The 19,538-nt window shown below is 38.6% G+C and overlaps 1 protein-coding gene across 4 annotated transcripts in view; it reads left to right on the top strand.

The window, feature by feature from the left end:
• Positions 1-19,538, top strand: part of ntm (neurotrimin) — a 404,384-nt gene that overhangs the window by 267,741 nt on the left and 117,105 nt on the right. For 2 of the 4 annotated variants that reach the window (XM_040151403.1, XM_040151401.1), the window contains exon 2: positions 10,261-10,351. In XM_040151403.1, the coding sequence (XP_040007337.1) occupies positions 10,261-10,351 (91 nt within the window). Of the gene's footprint in view, positions 1-9,778; positions 10,352-19,538 lie in introns of those variants that run through there. The other 2 variants (XM_040151402.1, XM_040151400.1) reach the window with 2 other exon arrangements.

Genomic DNA, 19,538 nt, shown 5'->3' with positions numbered 1-19,538 from the left:
TTTTCTTCAAGAGCCCAAACCTCAAATCCAGTTCTTCCTGTCCGAACAAGTCTGCAAGTGCTTCAGCACAATTCCTTGTGGGGAAATCTTACAAAAACACATTTACATTGTCTTTTTTTTTCATACCAGGCTCTCCAGAGATCTAATTATACTGTGAGCTTAATTCCACGTGAGAAGAAATATGTGTGATTAATGTGGGAACAATTTACCAGGCTTTTTAAAACATGAAAATTTTGTAGAAGTGTTCTTACTGTTTGATTGAATATAATGGGTCGAGTTGTCCAGCTGACTTCCTCGCTGAAATTCTCCATCCAGTCTGCAAAGTGACAGTTCATTAATGCCAATGACTAAGACCTAAACTTCCCTTGTGGACAAAGAGAGTCTTAAAGATGGAGAATGACCATCTGGAAGTCATCATGAGGGATCATAGTGCAGAGCCGCAGAGATAACTGTTTAACTTGATGTCCAGAACACCAGAGTGATCCATTTCATGCAAATTTGGCGTGTGGATCCCAACTACAGTGTAAATTACAATGTGAATGGTATCCACTGCCACTGATCAGTGGCTGCTGTTTGTTGTCGTGTTATGCCATATTGAATTTGTACCTAACAACTGCATGTGGATTACTTTCTAGACAATCTGAAAATTTCTTCCATTTTGCATTCATTTGTTGTCAAGACAACCAATGGCATTATCATCTATGGGGTGTTCAGTTCATTTAGTTCTCTATGATAATATGGTATTTGAAAAGATTGCAAAGCACCTGTTATATAAATACAGTCGCTAGGTCTGTGAATCACTGTTATGATGCCAGACTGGCACTGAAAATAAAGAGGACATTTTTAATATGAATTTCCAAATTATAGGTTTGTAGGAAAAAGGGTTAGAACATTACAAAGAAAGCATCCTGCTGTCTGAACCATCTTAAACTAATTATGCCAGCATTTATAGCAAATATCTACTATTTTCTCAAGAGGAACCATATCTGAAGGTAGACAGGAGTTGGATTAAAAGACAGACAGTACCTAATTATCATTTTGTCTTACATAAAGGCAGACTATGCATGTTTGTTTATCTGCTTTATCCTGTCTCCTATAAATCATGCTTTTATACTAAATTGCTACAGCAAGTAGTTTTTTCAAGAAACATAATGCTGTGCAGCATATGTATCTTTTTCAACATAAGGAGGAAAGGTTAATCAATGTATTATACCAGCCAAGTCGCAAAATGTTCATACTGAACACATCTGGAAAATGTTCAGTGCCAATGTAGTATATTCATTCTAGAATATCTGCTCTAGCATTACAATATCTGTTCACAGCGACTGAAGCATGATTCGTGTTTTTTATGGGCCTGTTTAGGCACTCACAGTTTGGGTAAGTCTAGAGAAAGGCAGGGAAGTAATGCTGTCTTCTAACTATAAATAGAGGAATTTCTCTCTCTTTCTATCTATTGTTCAATTTTCTCATCAACTGCTCATCCAATCGACTTCAAACTTAATGTGTGTAATGTTGAGGACACAAGGAAGTTCAGTGTCGACTGAAGGTTTTTGGATGAGCATTTCTAAAGAAACATTAAAAGAGAAACATTAAACAACATTCAATTAGGGCTGGGGCAACTCATCCACGTAACTGACAATTTCGATTCTACAAAGATGGCTGTGCCCATTCAAAGCATGGATTCCTGGAAAACAAGCCACAGCTACTAAACCTTACACAGGATCATCTAAAGTGTGGGACTATTTCAGACAGAGACCATAGGTGTGGAAATTGTAAATGGCCCATCACAGTAGTACAAAAGGTAGTATGAAAGGTATCTTGAAGCAAAGCGCTTTGTTTAAGACACAGCGAAGGCAAAACAGCACCATTTCGTAAAACCATTTGTCATCTATTGTTATTCGGCCGTTGTATATTTTCTGTTTCCTTTAACAACCATGTATGTGTGAAAAAATGGCCTAAACTGACGTTAAATCATTTCAAATATTTTCCTTACTGATGCAATAATACATTAGCCAGTGATTTTCTTAACTGCATATTACTCCAATGATGAAATAAATCCATGTCATACCCATTTTAGGTTTTAAGTCAAGTTCTTCAGTAAATATACTGATTCTCCAGTTCAGGGAAAGGGTTGCTATGACACATAGTGATTAAATTTATCCATACTCACTTGCCAGTTTATTAGACCTACACCTAGATAAAACTGTGTTCCTAATATTTTGTCAACCTTAATTCATATAAATGGAAAGGACAAAATATCAGGAACACCTCTCAGTATAACCCAGTAAACTTCAACAGCACCACAAATTACAGCCTCCAAAATGACCATTAAAATAAATCAACACCTCTTTCAAGCAGATTCAATAAAAACTGAACATTATAATCCTCATGAAAGGAGGATTTATTGCAGGCCTGTTGTATTATACCCGATTAATTTTATCTAGGTGTACCTAATAAATTGGCAAGTGAGCGTATGTGTCACAGCAATCCTTTTGAATTTGTGGTCCGGTATTTTCTGATCAGGTATCTGACAAGTAGGGTCTATTATTATCATTAATATCATAACACAGCAGTGACGGGGAAATTAGATGATGGTGATGAGATGATGGAATAAAATATTAGACTATTAATGAGATAACAAGCACGTTTTGAACCGGCACTGCACTGGTGGTTTAAATCTGAAAAAGTCAACAGAGACTCGAAGCATGGGAGAAAACATGCTTAGTGTATAAAACTTTAACTACTACCTCAGAATACGAACCAAGGTCAATTTACTAGTTTGGTGGGGACAGAGCGTGCTCAGTTGTCATGGAGATGGTTCAGCTGTCTGTGAAAACTGACCAAAACATGGTCAAAACAATGTCACAGCATTGACTGCGAAATGGTAAAAATTCTTCACCAAGAGTCAATGGACGGCTGGAGAAAGATCAAGGAGAACATTCACATCTGACACAAAAGAACATCTTTCAACATGTTCAAGTGATGACAACAGAAAAAAAAAAAAACTCCATCTGCTGGTGAAGACTATGAAACGTTTTTGATAGGACTTTGAGCTAAGATTATGTACTGTGTCCAAGGTCAAGGATGAAATGTTTCACTCACAGTCCATTTTGTATCAGAGTTGGCTTTGGTTGGATAGCCACATCACAACACTGACCTATTCAGGCAAAGCTGCAAACTAAGCATTTTTTACGTGTTTCTTTGTTATGTTTCTTTTTTTTATGTAGCTGATGCTTTGACTTCCAGTTTGCAGTGCATTTCAGATTGAAATGTCTGCAAATCAGGTCATTGTGTTGTCTGTTACTGTACGTTCCATCAGCACAATGAATTTTTGCCTTGCCATGTTTTTATCTCTGATGACTGTAACCTCTGCCGTGAAGAGTTACAGTGCATTTTACACACTCTACACTCTCAACCCAAGGTCTAAGCATTTGAACCGGCCACATCCACTTCCCCTCAACAGTTTAAAATCCATATAACTGTTATATAAAGTGTTTTATACAAGCAAATCTGTATTACTTATTTCAACTTGTGTTTCCCATAAATGTGGTTATTGTGGTCCTATGGGTTATGCTAACTTTGCTGTCACCACCTCCATTGCTGAGATTCAGGGGGAAAAAGAACACAAAACAGCATATATTGGGGCAACCAGGATTAGCGTCCTACAGCCAGCAAGTTGCCCCAGATGTATATACCTATGAGTTTGCCATAATGGCTGTTCCTAGCGGCTACATTCTGTGTTTCTTTTAGGTCTGTGTTTACTTTGGGTCAGAACCTGAAACCTTTGAAACGTTTATTTGAAAATATGTAGGATGCTCGTGCTGTTTTGCGCGAGTCTGTGTTTCCCCAAATCTCATGAATGGAGATGGTGAGTGCAGAGTTGGCATGACCAATAGAGCCACAATTGCAACATTTATGGGAAATACACCAAGTTGAAATAAACCGGAATTATCGTAATTATCTGTATTTTGCAGTATACCAGAGTTTTAAATCTGGGGTTTGTGCTGTGCATCGGTAGCGATGAGTTTTATGTCATCCAACAAGTTTGCCAGAACTGAGGAGGGGAGAAAACGTAGCGATGGAGAAGCCTAGAGCAACGAAGTGTATGGCAGAGCCTATGGGGGAAGACGTAGGAAGCATACAAGAAAAGTTTCGAATGCTCCAGATAAAAAAGAAACTAAGCGTTCAGAGGAAGGATTACAGTCTAAAAAAGAAAGTGATCAGCGGTAAGGACAAACACAGAGAACCATTGGTATGGCTGTTCCTCATTGGAGAGTGCTGAAAGAAGAGAAGGGACTGAGGGTAGACATGAATTTCACTTTAATGCTCTTGGATAGGTTGGCATTTGTGAAACAGGAGTAGGCTATGTAGCTATTACATTTAATTTGCTTCAATAATGAATTATTGTCTTCGAACTGTGGAAATTTTTCTGTATTTAAAAGTGTTTGTGTAATCACTCTCACTGCCAGAAGGGGGAGACAAAAGTTACACACTGCAGATTTAATGCTTCATGTCCTTTAATGCAAATGTTAATGAATCTCTTCAAATCCACTAATGCACATAAACTTTGTACTCTGTCTAGATTGGCAGCCATTTTGCTGCTATGATAGCATTCGTGAAATTTGAGCACCTGTGTATATCTGCAGTTATGTTCAGCCTAACCAGTTTTCCTGATTTCCAGTAATGGGTTTGATTGCTGAGCCCATCACTTGTCCTCTACTGAAAGTACTCTGTAATATCCTCTTTTATTTACCATCAGAGTTTGATTGACGTGTGTAGAGAATTCCTTAATAGCGGTCATTAAACTTATATTGATGATTAGCGAGTCAGTTCTATGGAGAGCTGATGAGCAGCGGCATCATGACACACTAAACGTCAGCGGAATTCATCTGTCAGTCTTCCTCACGAACACTCATTCATCCCAATTAATTATAGATAAAAGGTCCTTTGTTGCCTTCAGGCACATTGGGAAATCTTGTGTTTTCTTAAGATTCCAAATCTGGTCCACCAACAGAATGTCGGTTTACCTCCTGGTAAAGAAGTGAGGCTGTGCTGAGTAATTCTGTTTTTACACACTGTTTCACAGTAGGTCATGCCAGGGAGCTGCCCAGTCTGCTTCAGTGGAGTCATTTGACATTAGGCACTTTGCTCAATGACATAAAGACATCTTGAAAGTATTTGAAGGAGAGTGCCATTTACTCCCTTCACCCAGCTTTTCCCTGTGGTCCTCCGATTCAAACCACCAAATTAGACCTGTGTGATTGCAATTAGTTTAGCTAGACATCATCTTCATCAAGTGTAAGGGGTGTTGCTTTCACTCTGTCTTACTCTGTGTCCTCGTTGTCTTACTCTCTTTGTGGTCTAGTTTACATCATCACTCTTGGGCACAGCTATCATAGACACACTTTCCATAGTACCTCTATTTATTAATCATTGTCTTTAAAATCCAAATAACTAATGACAATAACACTTTTTATAAACTAAAACATTTTAATTTTTATTCCTCTCCTATATTAAATATGTTTAAATATTACTTGAAAATGTATTATTTAGTATTATCATTATTATTACTATTATGAATTAATATTACTATTCAATATTTGCTCTGCCAAATACAGTTTAGAAGAAATGCAATTGCTGCATGGGTAGTTTTCACTGACAACTTTATTGTGACTTACAAAGAACAGTATTTGCATTCTGCATCCCATGTATTGTTAGTTTTACACAACTAAAACACTTAATTAAGGTTAGGAATAACCTTAAAAAAAAAAATATATATATATACAATATAAAAACCCTGTTTTCATTCATGTGTTTAGGTGACATGCAATCTCTAATTTATCGATTTAGCATGCATTGATCCAAATAGTGATAGTGGGTGATTGACTGAAAAGGTGTTTCAGATGGGAAACATTAGATGTCACAACATGAGGCATTACCTTGCTCATTCATTTACTTGAAAATTTCATTCAGGTGACATGGAGAGGGGTGCAGTGCAGTGGTATTTATAGTCTGTGTGGAGGTGGAGCCTCGAGAATGAGCTGCAGCGCTCTGAGCAAGTTAATTGATATGACTGTATGGCTTCCTGGGAATGTGCTGCCTGGAGGCTCATTGTTCTGGATGGTGACATCTCATTCTCTCCTTTACGAGATCTGCACTATAAAATAGCTTAGATGCCGTCAAGCCTGAAGCACATGCACTTCCTCTAGCGGAGGGGAGGAAGTTCATACAGTATAGTATCCATATTATCCATATAATTTTACTGCAAAGTAAATATGACATGTTTTCACATGTCAAGTCTGCAGTTAAGAGAACACGTGATATTTAGTCTTCTACTAATTGATGCTCTTGCAGATAGGAGAGAAGTTGTCAGTGTGTTTTGATGTAAGAAAGGCCTTGGTTTCCATCCAGTAATGAATGCAGGTTGTCATATTTAGATCTATAAAGAATTTTGACATGTACTTGCCAGGCGGAGCTTCTTGAGGCCTTTTAGGCAAAGACATAACATTAAGTTAATGTAATAGGTTAAAGGCCCTAAAACCTATATTCTCCAACAGCTTCTTACTATGAGCAATGGGGTCTCAATGATGACAGAATCCCGTTAAATTGAGAACAGTTTTGGTTATTTCATGACAGATTTCTGTGCTTGTGTTTTTGTTCTTTTCTCTCTACTTTGAAGTGCACCAGACTCACGCAACAATAAGAGTTTACTGACGTTGGTATCAAAATGTGATAAGGTTCAGTGGTTTCTTTGTCAAATGCACAGAAGTTACGTGGCAGTCACTGCTGCCAATGAAATGCTTGGGCTTCAAGGTCCACAAAAAAAGAAAAAAAGTAACATCTACGGACATAATTTAGTTTTCTGAAGTTTGCTGGGGCTTTAACATTTAGTCTAAAAATATTTTTGTAGTATTAGCATGGAACACAACAAACCACATTTAGCCTCGGATTTTTTTTCACAGTTTACATGATATTAATTGTCAGACATCCCTTTTGTTTCCAGGCTCGATCAAATATTGCTAATCTAGCCAGTGTAAGCCTCCAGGCTGATGCAGTTACTTATGGATTAAACTGGCATTGTGGCAAAGTATGGGTATGAGACAACAAATCTATATATAGGATGTGACTCATTGGCTTAAAAATAGTCTGTTCACTTTACCTGCATGCTTATGAAGCATACATTGCATTACTTTTCTCTTTCATATGTCCAGCATCATTTACTTCACAATTCACTGTGGACGTTGGTTTACTTTATCGAGATAATGTATAATTAAGCACGTCACCTCAATTCTTATGTGCAATTTCCAAGTGCTGCCATGGCAACCATTTGTCCCTTTCTCCTTTTCTTAATATCATCTTGATGAACAGCTTAGATCGGTTTAGAGTATGTGTTGTTTAAAGTGGTATATATATCCATGTGCTATTATTTTTTGAGAGAAAAATGTTGTCTTTCTGGGTCCCTTTGTCCGGCAGAGTCCTCAGATGTTGTTAAAATGAAATCTGAGTAATCAAGCATTGATTGGGAGAGAGCCAGAGAGGCCCTGATGTATCGGCTCAAATTAGGGTCCAAAAGATTTTGAGATTGTAAAGTGATGTTCACAAATAATTCCAAAGTTTGTAGCTGTAAACCTTTGTAAACCTGTAAAATAAATCTGCATGCACAACATGAATCTGTTAATGGTAGGCACAGGCATACAAATGCAGAATACTTAGCTTACGTTTGTACATATCTATCTCAGGCTAGCAGCTGCTTCGATTACAACCAGTGCATGGCTACAGACTGAAAATGAACTAAATGGGAACTGGAAATGAATAGTAATATATGCACGGTGTGTTTGGAAGAGCCAGTGGTAGAGAATTGCAGCCATTCAACATTTGATTTTATTGCTGTACACACCTTTTCTTTTTTTTCACTGTAATTTGTTGCTCAATAATAAAATAGAGATTTGATTTACCAATATGGATATTTAATGGCAGTATCATCTGCAACAACGCAGTTTAGGTCATGCACTGTAGCGTCTTGACAGACCCCTCTGACTTTAATGGTTGCTTTGATTTAACTACCACTCATCTTAAAGCAGATAATACAGACGTACTTTTATGTTTTATCTAAGGAATACATTATTGCAGTGCTGACATAAAATGGTCTATCTATGCCATACATAACTTGATACTATTTAACTTTATGACGATTTCTACGTTCTATTGACACGTTTATGTTTTAGTCATTGTCAGTGACATAAAACTTAGAAACCCAAAGCTGTGCCTTCAGAAAGCTCATTTGGTCACGATGCCCCTTTTTGTCTGCAAAGGATCAATGATAGGCCTTTTTCAGAGCACACATTTTAGCTTGTGATAGTAGGAAGAGTAGTGTTACAGTCGACATTAACACTGTGGCTGTTCCAATCAAGTGTTCCAGGAAGCCATGACAGTGTAAGCTAAAAGGAATTCAGGACTAATTGACTTTATTTACCCTTGTGCCTTTCCTGCTGTTACATGTCAGAATATCTTCCATGAAAAAAGCTTATTCTTTTTTATGTAAGCGGTTGAAGGCCTTTAAAACAACAGACCTTGTATTGAAACTATGTAACATTTGCTAAAAAGCAATCACTTTGGCCACTAGAGTGATGATAAATGCTGAATTGTGATGTAACAGTAGCACATGTGGAATAGAGTCAGAAAATTGAATCAGTCAGTTAAGTGTCTGATATACCAGAGAAAATGAGTATTCTGGCTCAGGCAGGTCTGGTCATACTTGACACCTGTTGTGGTAAGACCCATTAATGTATTGACTTGAGAAAGTGTGTGTTATATTGCTTATGAGTTCAAGTTTTCATCTGTAAGAGAAGGAATGGGCCATTTCATTTTCAGAAGTTACAACGTCCCACTTTATGTGCCAGTGACTGTACTGTTTTTTTCCATCGCACCATACATAGAAAAATCTCCATACCGAAATCGTTTTTTGGTGGAGTTTGTTTTTCAGTCTCGGATTGCTTCTTTTGTTCTGTACTAGCAAAGGTTTAGAGAGAAAGCATTATGGATTAGTCAATTAATTGTTGCTCATAAGAAAACGAATCAGCAACTGTTTTGATCAATTAATTATTTAATTTATGTTTTAAAAGGAATGGCAAAAATGATCTGATTCCAGCTTTTCAGTTGTGAATTTTTGCTTTTTGTCTTGGTCTATGATACTACTTTTTGGTGGGGGGTTGGACTGCTGGTCAGACAAAACATGCAATTTGAATTTATCAACATGGGCTTTTTGGAAACTGTTTTGTTTTCTGACATTTAAATGATTTACTGAGGAAAATAATCAGCATATTAATCAATAATGATAGTTAGTTGCAACCATAGATGCTTTTAAGGAATTCTCAGAGGATTTCTGCATTATCTAACTTTTTCTTCATAGTATAAAATAAATATTGTTCATTTTATAATATCAGGGGGAACTGTGTTTGCACCATCCTTGATTGTATTAGGAATATACTTGATATACCGTGAAATAAAGGTGAACAGTAACGATAAGGTCACTCTTTCAGAACCAGAAGCACAGGTTATTTCTAATACTCCCGTTAGAGTGGCAGAGACTCATTGGGAGTGATTGGTTTCTCCTTTTCTTCATCTGGGCATACTGATTGAAAAAGTGAATCCATTTTGCTCCCCTCTACCCCAACTGTCCGTCTCTGACGTAGCCGGACGGAATGTGCTCGCACTGTGGAGCAACGACCGAGAAACAACTCGCTGACGGCTGACGCAAATCGCAAACTTGGCCTGTCCCTCTGCTCTCTAATATGACTCCCGTGTCTCGTCGTCGCTCGCCGGGTAGTTAGGCATAGTTTGGCTGCTGGTGAACAGCTCCTGCACACAGTCGAACCACTTTGGCTTGTTTGTGACTTATGTTAAGAAAGAAAGAAAAAAAACTTGCTAAAGGAATAGGGACGTCAGCCGCCGGACCGACAGCGAGAAGGATGATTTTTTTTCTCTTCCCTTTTTAAACAAACAGCGGATGCTTTACGGTGCCTCTCCCCCCCGGCACACCGTGGCTACCTGGCGAACAGATCTGGATTAAGGCTAATGAACTGGGGGTAAATAATCTCCACGGAAGCGTTTACGGGGCGAAAAGCGACTCATTGTCTCGCTGTGGGATTTGTTTTCTGCACCTCTGAAGGCTGAAGACGATGTCTGTCCGGGGATACGCTGTCGCTTTTTACAAATGCACAGTTCTTCTCACTCTGAGGATTTTGCTTCTTGTGCCCGCAGGGTTGCCAGTACGCAGCCAAGGGGATTCTCAGTCCGACAACAAAGTGATGGACAATATCACCGTCCGACAAGGAGAGACGGTCTTTCTCAGGTGAGTCAACACCTTTCTTTTTGTTCATTTTCTTCCTCCCGCTGCTGCGTTTGAATTCCATTCCCAAAGTTGAGCGATGCCCGCAGGCTTCAGTAACTGAAGTATTTAGTGCGGGGGGAGGCAGAGACATAACTGAAGTGTTGTCTGTTTTATCATGCTCCCGCCGCTGAAAAAAAGGGGGGGATTTCAGAGGATTAGTCCCTGGAAAACACTCAATTCAGAAGCGATACTCTGCTAATCTTTAGCAGCTGTTAACGAGAGACTTAGCGCTTTAATTGTTGTGTGATGGTGCAGAACTAAAGGTGGAGGGAAAAGGTGTGTTTCTGGAAGGAGAGAGAAGGAGCGAAGACAGTCTCCAAAGTCTGCTGAGGACTGAGGGAGGGTGTTGCAGGTGAAAAAAAACAACAAAAAAACCAAACCAAACAAAACACGCACATACACACACTTCCGTAAATAGTGTAGTCGTAGAAATGGATTGACGAGCAAATCCTCAAGATGGGAGATTGTCTGCTGTGACCTTTCCCCTCCTCTGCGCCCTCATAGGCTTACTGGGCATAGAAGGATTTATGTTGCTTTCAAGTGCCGTCTGGAATGTCCAGGGTAACGTGAACAACCATCACAACGGCTAAAGGAATGGGTTTTCTGTGATACCAGAGTTGGCAAGACGCAATGTGTGGGAGGTGGAGGGCACTGAACTGGGAGTAGTCCAAACAGTTGATGGTGAAGGTGCTGTTGCGCTGCATTTCCGTTATATGGATGCAACTGTTAGAATGAGGTTTAAAGAAGTGACAGCAAAGTCTGTTTGAGGCTGTCCAGACCCGCCATTCTCGACCAGCACTCTAAGTGGGCTTTCAGAGTGCCATCTAGTGGGCCAGGGAGGCAGTAGTAGTGCCAAATGGTTAGATAAAAATTCAAATTTAGTACTTGCTAATTTACAAAGCTAGTTATTTTTATATTTAAGTGTGCTTAAGAATTCACTTAAAAACGTCGAATTAGAATGCATCATTTCAATGACCAGTTACGTTTGAATATCACCATGCCAATCACAACACACCATCAGGTGGAGACAAAAGTTGTTTTGCCACTGTTAGCTAGCGTACGTTCCCTCGGATGCAGTGACGCAAAATGGATCGTTTTTTGAAACGAAAAAGTGATGTGGGAGACAACCTCGTTCCAGTAAAAGCTCCAAAGTGCATGGTGAGGAAAAATGACCCTGAATACTTCAAATTTGGATTCATAGTGGCAGGCAGTGACGCTTAGCCGAAAACCACCGTGTTGAATGTGGTTAAATCCTGTTGAAAGAGGCGCTAACACCATCGAAGCTCCAGAGACACTTAAATGCAATGCACCTGGGATCTATTGGGAAGCTAAAAGAAAATTTCCTAATGAAAAGGGACGGGCTTTAAGCAAAACAGAAAGTCATCACAAAATTAACGACTCCATCAAAAGCCACTTTGAAAGCTAGCTATATGGTGGCTGCTCGTGTAGCTTGTAGCAAGAACCCCTTTACGATCGCAGAGGAGCCTATTTTGCCTAGCGCTGTGGACATATGCTGAGAGTTGCTGGGGGAGGCAGCTGGAACCAAAATTCATTCAGCAGCACTTTATATATAAATAAAGGCAAGCCCATACTTTGCCACACAGCTGGAGGGGTTGGCTGGCGTTAGCAACGCTGCTTTATTGTTAATTTTTGTATGATACTGCTGGGATTGTAATCTTCAGGACGATCTACTGTTTTGCAAACAGTCTCCTACGAGAAAATACGCCAGATAATTTATTGTGCTGCTTTGCTGATTACTTCACCGAGAAAAGGTGTTGGTTGTAAACACTATACAGGTGTTAGCACAGACCGCGCTGCATCAATGACAGAACTACATGGTTTTGTCAAACAGATCCAAGAGAGGGCGCCAGTGACCAAGCACACTGTTTCTTACACAGGGAAAGTCGAGCAACTAAGCAGATCTCACCAGAACTGCATGAAGTTATGAACGTGGCTGTGAAAACTGTTAACTATATTAAGAAAAATGCACTCAACTCGAGGTGTTTTGCTTCTCTTTGTGGAAGACTTGATGCAGATCATGTGCAGTTCTTGTACCACAGTGAAGTAAGGTGGCTTTCTAGAGGATGTGTGCTAAATCTAATTTTTGAACTGAGGAAAGAAGTGCATACATTTCTGCTGAGCATTACACTGTTGGTAACTTTTCTGCAAAACTGACCTACTTATCATTTCATAAGTCATTTGACCAGTTAAATCTGCTCAATATATGAATGCAAGGCAGAAAGAGCACAGTATTTTTGGTTTCTGACAAAATTAAGGTTTGAAGAGAAAACATATTCTTTGGAACAGAAGTCAAGGAGGGACGATTAGACATGTTTTCACTCCTTAGTGAAACTTTGGAAGACTCTCCTCATATCAACATATCCATTGCTAATAATCCAACATTTGAGTCAGTTGTCACGAAAGTTTGTAGACTACAACTTTGACTGCTTCTCTGTGTGTCAGCCTCTCACCCATCCTGCCACGACGTGATCTCATTATTGCCCAGAAGTAAGCCCAAGTGTCTCACTGAGGTAAGCAGGCTATATACATTGGTCATTGCAGCTGAAAGTTGCATAACACATATTAACAGCATAGTATATTTTTTTCTTTCTTTATTTGGGAAGGTGGTTCTTAGACATTTTTTAACAATCAGAAGTGGGCATTGAGATACCAAATATTGCGAACCCCCGGTCTGGACATCATGATTGACAAGCTTTTTATTTTTTATTTAATTTTTCCTTTTTTAGTTTCAGTATTTTCATTTGATGGACATGAGGTCAAACTCAAAATCTTCCGGTCAGCTGAAAAAATACCCCAGTGATGCATAGGCTAAAGTTACAATGCCCCACCACAGCCCCCAAAGACGGTCACAAAATTACATCAATAAAAATCCTATATTTTCATGATTTTTTTAAGAGAAAAATTATACCTTAATTTCTTCAGTTGACTGCAGTCATTTGATTCCTGGTGAGTTAGAAATTATTAATTCAACCAAATTGATGACCATGCATAAAAAGTGATAAAACCTAATTTTCGGAAAAGCTTTAGTATCCTGAAAGCTGACATACATGATGTTTTCATGTAGAGGTGGCATTACAAAACGTTACTGTATCTACTCTGTACAGTATCTTGCTATCAGTAATTTTTGGCTAACAATTTAACAGTCACATTACTCCTTCACCGTGCTGCAAAAATCAAATAAGAACCTGCAAAAGCTACTTTTGACATAAGGTCTTTTCTGACAATTTCTGACAAAATATACTTGATAATGCAACATGTTGTTTCATGGACCTGTACATTTGGAATTCTTTTGCTACGTTACACCGATTCAAATACTGGTGTCTAGGGAGGCCCATGGGTTCTTTTGGTTCCAGCAGATCATCAGTAAGGTAAGGATGAGCTCAACTTGGCCGTTGCTTCATTTACTGTGAGCTCACAGAGTGAGGAAATGAGACAGGTTGACTGCTCAGTATTCCAACAACAGTACAGCAAGACAAACTAAACCAAATGGGGGTCAGTATTGTGCTGATCGGGGTTCTTTTACATGTAATTCTTTAAGAATCCTTGTCCAACACCAGGCTAACAGTGATAACTGCCTGTGTCTGGTTGACAGGGGACCTTTTCAGTTTAGAAATGTTTTATCAGTGCTATGTCTTGAATTGGTTTTCAGTTTATACACTCTGAAGGGCCAACTGGGACAAAATAATGAAAAAATGAACCAGTGGCTTTACAAACCTGAACTGATAAATTCACATGTCTTTGGAAGTGGCTTTTTAAAAACGCTGCAAAGGATGCAGGGAGCTAAAGTAATTAGATTGTCATGATGTTAATGGAAGGTGGCAGAAGGCAGCTGCATTTGCATGATTTTTGCATGATTGTTTATGTGATTGTTTACATTAATAAAATAATAATAGATATAAATGTGAAATAACTACATTTTGAATTCTAAGCACATTAGGAACCATAGTAGTAAGCTCTTCTTGAAGCACTGGACAGTTCCAGTCGAGTACTCTACTGTCCTGGCTTTCAGCCTTCGCTGCTGACCCCCTTCTGCACCACAGGCAGCATACTGCCAAGTCTTTAATTACAGGCTGCAAGTACAAACGATCATGAGAACAAGTTAGTAAAAATCCCATGTGTCTGCACTGTCAAAGGTCATCCTTTTTTTTTCTGATCATTTACATATTGCTATACCTAGCCAGCCTGTACAATAGGGCTATAGTATTGTAGATGAAAAATACATTGCGATTTTGCTCCTAACACTCAAAATTGGCATGCAGTGTCATTATTACTCCACAATTCAGCCCTGCAAAGGTCAATGGGACTTGCAAGTCTGAATTTGCCACAATGTACATCAATCCTTCAGGCTGAGCAGTAATAGCTGTTCCAGTCTTAAACTGAATTACACTATTTGTTGCTGTACTGTGCTTTCATGTTGTTGGTGAGTGCCCCCTCATACAGTCACATAGGTTGAAGATGCATTTGAATCTAAACCGTGTACTGTTACAAGGCTAATACTTGCAGCGCTGTCCAGCTTTCTATAGTGACTGCTTCAAAATAAATTCAATTTTTGCATGTCATGATTGGCCCATGAGGTCAGGCTCCTTTTATTTTCAAAGATGGACGGGATCTAGACAGTTGACAACAACTGCAGTTGTTGAGCAAGCAGACAATTGTAATGCATGAACAGCGTCTTTAGTTTAGGACTGTGTAATTTTGATGTTAATAATAAAACAATTCATTTTTGCATAGATTTTGACTGCAAGGTACATTAATGGTAGGTTGAGAATTTCAAGGTTTGATAAAAATATTTTATGGGGAAAGATGTGTTTTCCCTTTTTCTTGTATTATTCCATTTACCCCTGTGATAGGCTGAAGCCAGTTTTTTACGTGGGACAGTGGACTATCCAGTAGGTGTGATTAGGCTGCCTGTCAGCCAGTCAAGACTGGTTTCTTTTTCAGCTCCCACCCACGACATTTTATAGTAAGCTTTACTTCAACATTGACTGCAGACTCATTTTCATTCTGTTAATATATAGTCAACTGACATCCTGAGTGACACAATGACCTGATGAAGTCAGTAGCTGTATTTATATAGTGCTTTAAAACACCACACTGTGTTAACTAAAGTTTATGCAAAGTAGTGGGATTACAAAACTGCAAAAAATGAGACAGCGTGAAAATTCAACAGCACATTTGAGGCACTTGAGAAATAAGGTAAAATTAGAATCCCAAAGTATTAGTAGTAGCATATGTGATGCAGGTAGGCCACCCTCCATCAATTTGCATTACCTTTATAGTTCCTAGGAAATTTGGATGTATTGCGTTCCTCTGGCACAAATGATGTTATAGATGTTGGACTCACCACCCTGCTGTGCTCTGTGCTAACAAGCGCCCCATTGCTCTTTCTGACAACTGCCAAAACTAAGGGTAGTATCACATTTTAAATTAAAGAAAGTTAGAGCTGCCATTTCCTTTGTGTTGTTTTCTGTGCTTCGGCTTGATTTGTGGAGATGAGGTATAAATAACACTAATTATCAGTTTGTCTCAATGTGATCTGAGCTCTCACTCCCCAGTTGAGCTGCTGCTGAAACCTGGGATGAGGGAATAGCAAAACTACAGTTTTACAGCATCACAGCAAATTACAAAGGCACATACTGTACATAAAACCAATACTTAAGCAACAATTAGAAGTATTTTAGATATTTTTTTAAAAAAAGCTTCTCGTTAAAATTTCAGAAAAAACTTGCAGAACTGCAACTTTATTTCTTATTGTTTAGATGAATGTATAACCAGAAGCAGACCATGTCTGGAGAAGATGGTTTTTACCAAGCTGTGGTGCAGTTTGATTGCACCCACAACTAGATGAGGGAAGTGTTTCTGTCTGATTGACTGAGCTGATTTTGCTTCACAAAGACCACTTCCCCAATGCAAAAGCAAAATATAAACTGTTTTCAATTAGTGACTTTAAATCTCTATTGTTTAATCCCTTTAAGAAAGTGTCTATTGTAAATATGCATTGACAAATATAGTACAACTTGTGCAACCTTACAATGTGGAAAATGTTTAGTCTAAGCACACTACAAATAGATGAAATAAACTTTAATTACTGTATACAGTTAAATGCACATATACTGAGTATAATGAAAGTTTTCTTTACAAGCAAGATAGATCAGTATTTACAGTCCTAACACAATACTGAATTCTGAGCAGCGGAGAGCTGAACTACGCTTTTGGTCAGACTATAATTGGACTAAATAAGAAGCACATTAATTCCGCAGAGCTCTTCCCACTCAAATGAACTTAAAAAGAGAAAGCTGCCTCCTGAGACTGCGAATAATGAATGTCACCACTGTGGCCGAGGTGGGCCGACAACCTCCTGAGACGCTTATCTACCTGCGCAGACCATTTTGGTGTCAGAGCCACATCATGTTAACATTTATTCCTTTCTCTCCTAGCTGCCTGATGAACACATTTGTCATTCAGGCTAAATATTTCAGGGATAAACTTTAATTCCCTTGATATTTAGTTTGCGTTCAATAAATGTTTGCTTGACACATGTATGAATTAGTTTTCTTACATGAGACTTTCTGCTTGTTTAGTGTATATTTGTTGTGAGTGGAACAATCAGTACACAAAGCTTTGCTGTCAGCCATGAAGATTTTCCTATCCAGTCCATGTTAGGACTTAATGCAGCTCTCTTGTTAAGAGGGTATTCATTTTATTCCTTATATGCCATGGGCCAAGACTGGAAAGCTGATAATCTGACCTCACTGAGGAATGCTAATGATTCCCTCTGTAATTCCATTTCCTTTACCTTGCATCGTCTAGCCAGGTTGCCATCCATCGGCCCCATGTTTTCACTAATTGTCTTCAATGTTATTGTCCCAGAAAAGAGTTTTTCACTGTCAAAATAAAGTTGCAGTGGAATGGGATCGCTATACAATTTCATCACTTATAGATTCCTTTCTAATAGAGTTGTAATATAGCTGAAAGCATTTTTCTCATTTAATTAAGCTCTGGGAGATCGACTTTATGCTTATTCTCTCAGTGTTAATAACTTAGCCTAAGTAGTAAAGAATGACTGAATTCAGTCTGTGTTGTCAGTGAAATGTGCATACTGTAAACATGCACAATCCATAAATCAATAATTCCTTCTCTGTGTTATTTCAATCATTCAGTATACAGGGATAACAGTTGCTTATTTACATCCATCAGTTACAGAGCAACTTTATTGTCGGAGTTGTGTTTGTGTCCACCTGATGAATCTAAGTGCAATATTCAACCTCTTTTAGCTCTGTTTTTGGTCTCTACCAGCTCCTGGGTGAAATATCTGGCTATTTAGCTGCTAAATGCTCCACTATATTCACCAGCTAGTTGCTAACTGTGTTTGTCTTTTGTTTGCTGCTGAGCAGGTAGTGGACAGTGGGTTTTTAGAGCTTTTTTGCCCAAAACAGCTACCTTCTGGTGCTGAAAATGACACTGAGTGGTAATAGTGAACCAAACAGTAAAGTCATGGGCCGGACAGCTAAATGACCTGAAATTCAATATAAAGCTCTATTAAATCAAGGGGAGCTGCAGATTCGGGCGATAATCCTTTGTAAGTTAATCAGTACGAGCAATTCCTTTCGCATTTAATTAGATTTCCATTGAAGGTATACAGTAGGTCACAGTAGGAACATGAAAGCCTTGTGCTCTTGTGAAATTCATACATTTATTATTTTTGGAGTTTAGAACAAGCTATAAATGAATAAAAGAAGTCTGGAGGTTGTCAAAAGCAGACTGTAACCTGAAGAAGGCCTGGTTTGCGGTAGAGCTGATGGCATAAACTATGGTATTGTTAGCATAAAAGTGGACATTGTAATGTTCAGTTGGAAAATGAATATGATTTCTGAGTACTCATACTCAGAGTAAATAGCAGGGAGCCTACTATTGATACTCGTGGGACACCTTTATCAAACACATGGGGACTTGATTTGAAAACATGATATTGTGGTGGAATAACACGTACAAATCACTTAATGTTGGTTTGTCCTTTGATTTGTCACCCAACCTTTATATGAAGTCATATGTAGTAAAGGGTAGCGGGATGAAAGTATGACCTCTATTAGATGATTAATTGGCAAAAAAGCCGTTTATAGGTGTTTATATAACTATTTTTTCTGTCATTCAAAGCCCCAATTAAATGGCATTTTGATATCATCTTGCTTCTTTAATTTGACAAATTTCAGGTTGAAACAGGATTTTGATGATAGCGGCCTTCATTTGAACCCTATGGCACATCAGTAGTTATTTTTTTTGATGAGGGTTAGGGCAAGTTTGTGCAAAGACGTTTGACAGTATACTGCCCTGGAACTGGTTTATAATGCAGCCATTATTAAAGATACAGTTTTGTAATTAAGGCAAGTTGAAGAAATTTGAAGCAATTTGAAGAGGTCATTAATTTTAGTGTGAATTGAAGTATAATATCAGACTTCAGGCATCCATTGATAAAAGACAGCAGTAAACTGCAACTGTAAACTGCAGTTGAAAGTCACATATTCCTTGAACAAATCTTGATCGAGAAGACCAATATGTAGGTGTCACGTGTTGGATTTCGCATTAACTCAGATGCTCTGGGAAATAACTTGGCATACATTTAATCCACTGGATTACAGTGAGGACTTGCTGAACTATGGAACAATGCTGGTTCCATCGTCAGTACTTTCTGGAAGATACTGTATCTTTTTTTTTTCTCTTTCTCTCCTCTCACACTTGTCTTCCTTTGAAGTGATTTAATTCCGCCTTGAATGCTGTCCAGAAAATTACAAAGCGACTGTAATGAAGTGTGTCTGATTGGACAAGTGCCCTTGTGTGAACATTCATTTTCCAGCTATCCAGGAATTTTGAAATGAGTACTGAACAGGTTGGATAGAGCAGATTGATATTTATAGCCTTAACTCCCAGCAATTTGAAAGTTTCAATTCTGTAAAGTTGATAATCTTCTGCCAAAATAACCAAGCTGAAGCTGAAAGATACTTAGTGCTGTCATCTTCAAGCTATTTCAGACATTTTGAGATAAAGCAAGTCCCTACATACTGTACACGAGCTCTGTTGCCTGCCTATATGGAGCCCCAGTGAACAAATTTATTGTGAAATAATTTTGCAA

Source organism: Xiphias gladius, chromosome 17 (genome assembly GCF_016859285.1).
Source record: "Xiphias gladius isolate SHS-SW01 ecotype Sanya breed wild chromosome 17, ASM1685928v1, whole genome shotgun sequence".
Taxonomy (NCBI): domain Eukaryota; kingdom Metazoa; phylum Chordata; class Actinopteri; order Istiophoriformes; family Xiphiidae; genus Xiphias; species Xiphias gladius.
The sequence above is the reverse complement of the archived record's forward strand: the minus strand, read 5'-3'. Positions and strand labels throughout refer to the sequence as shown.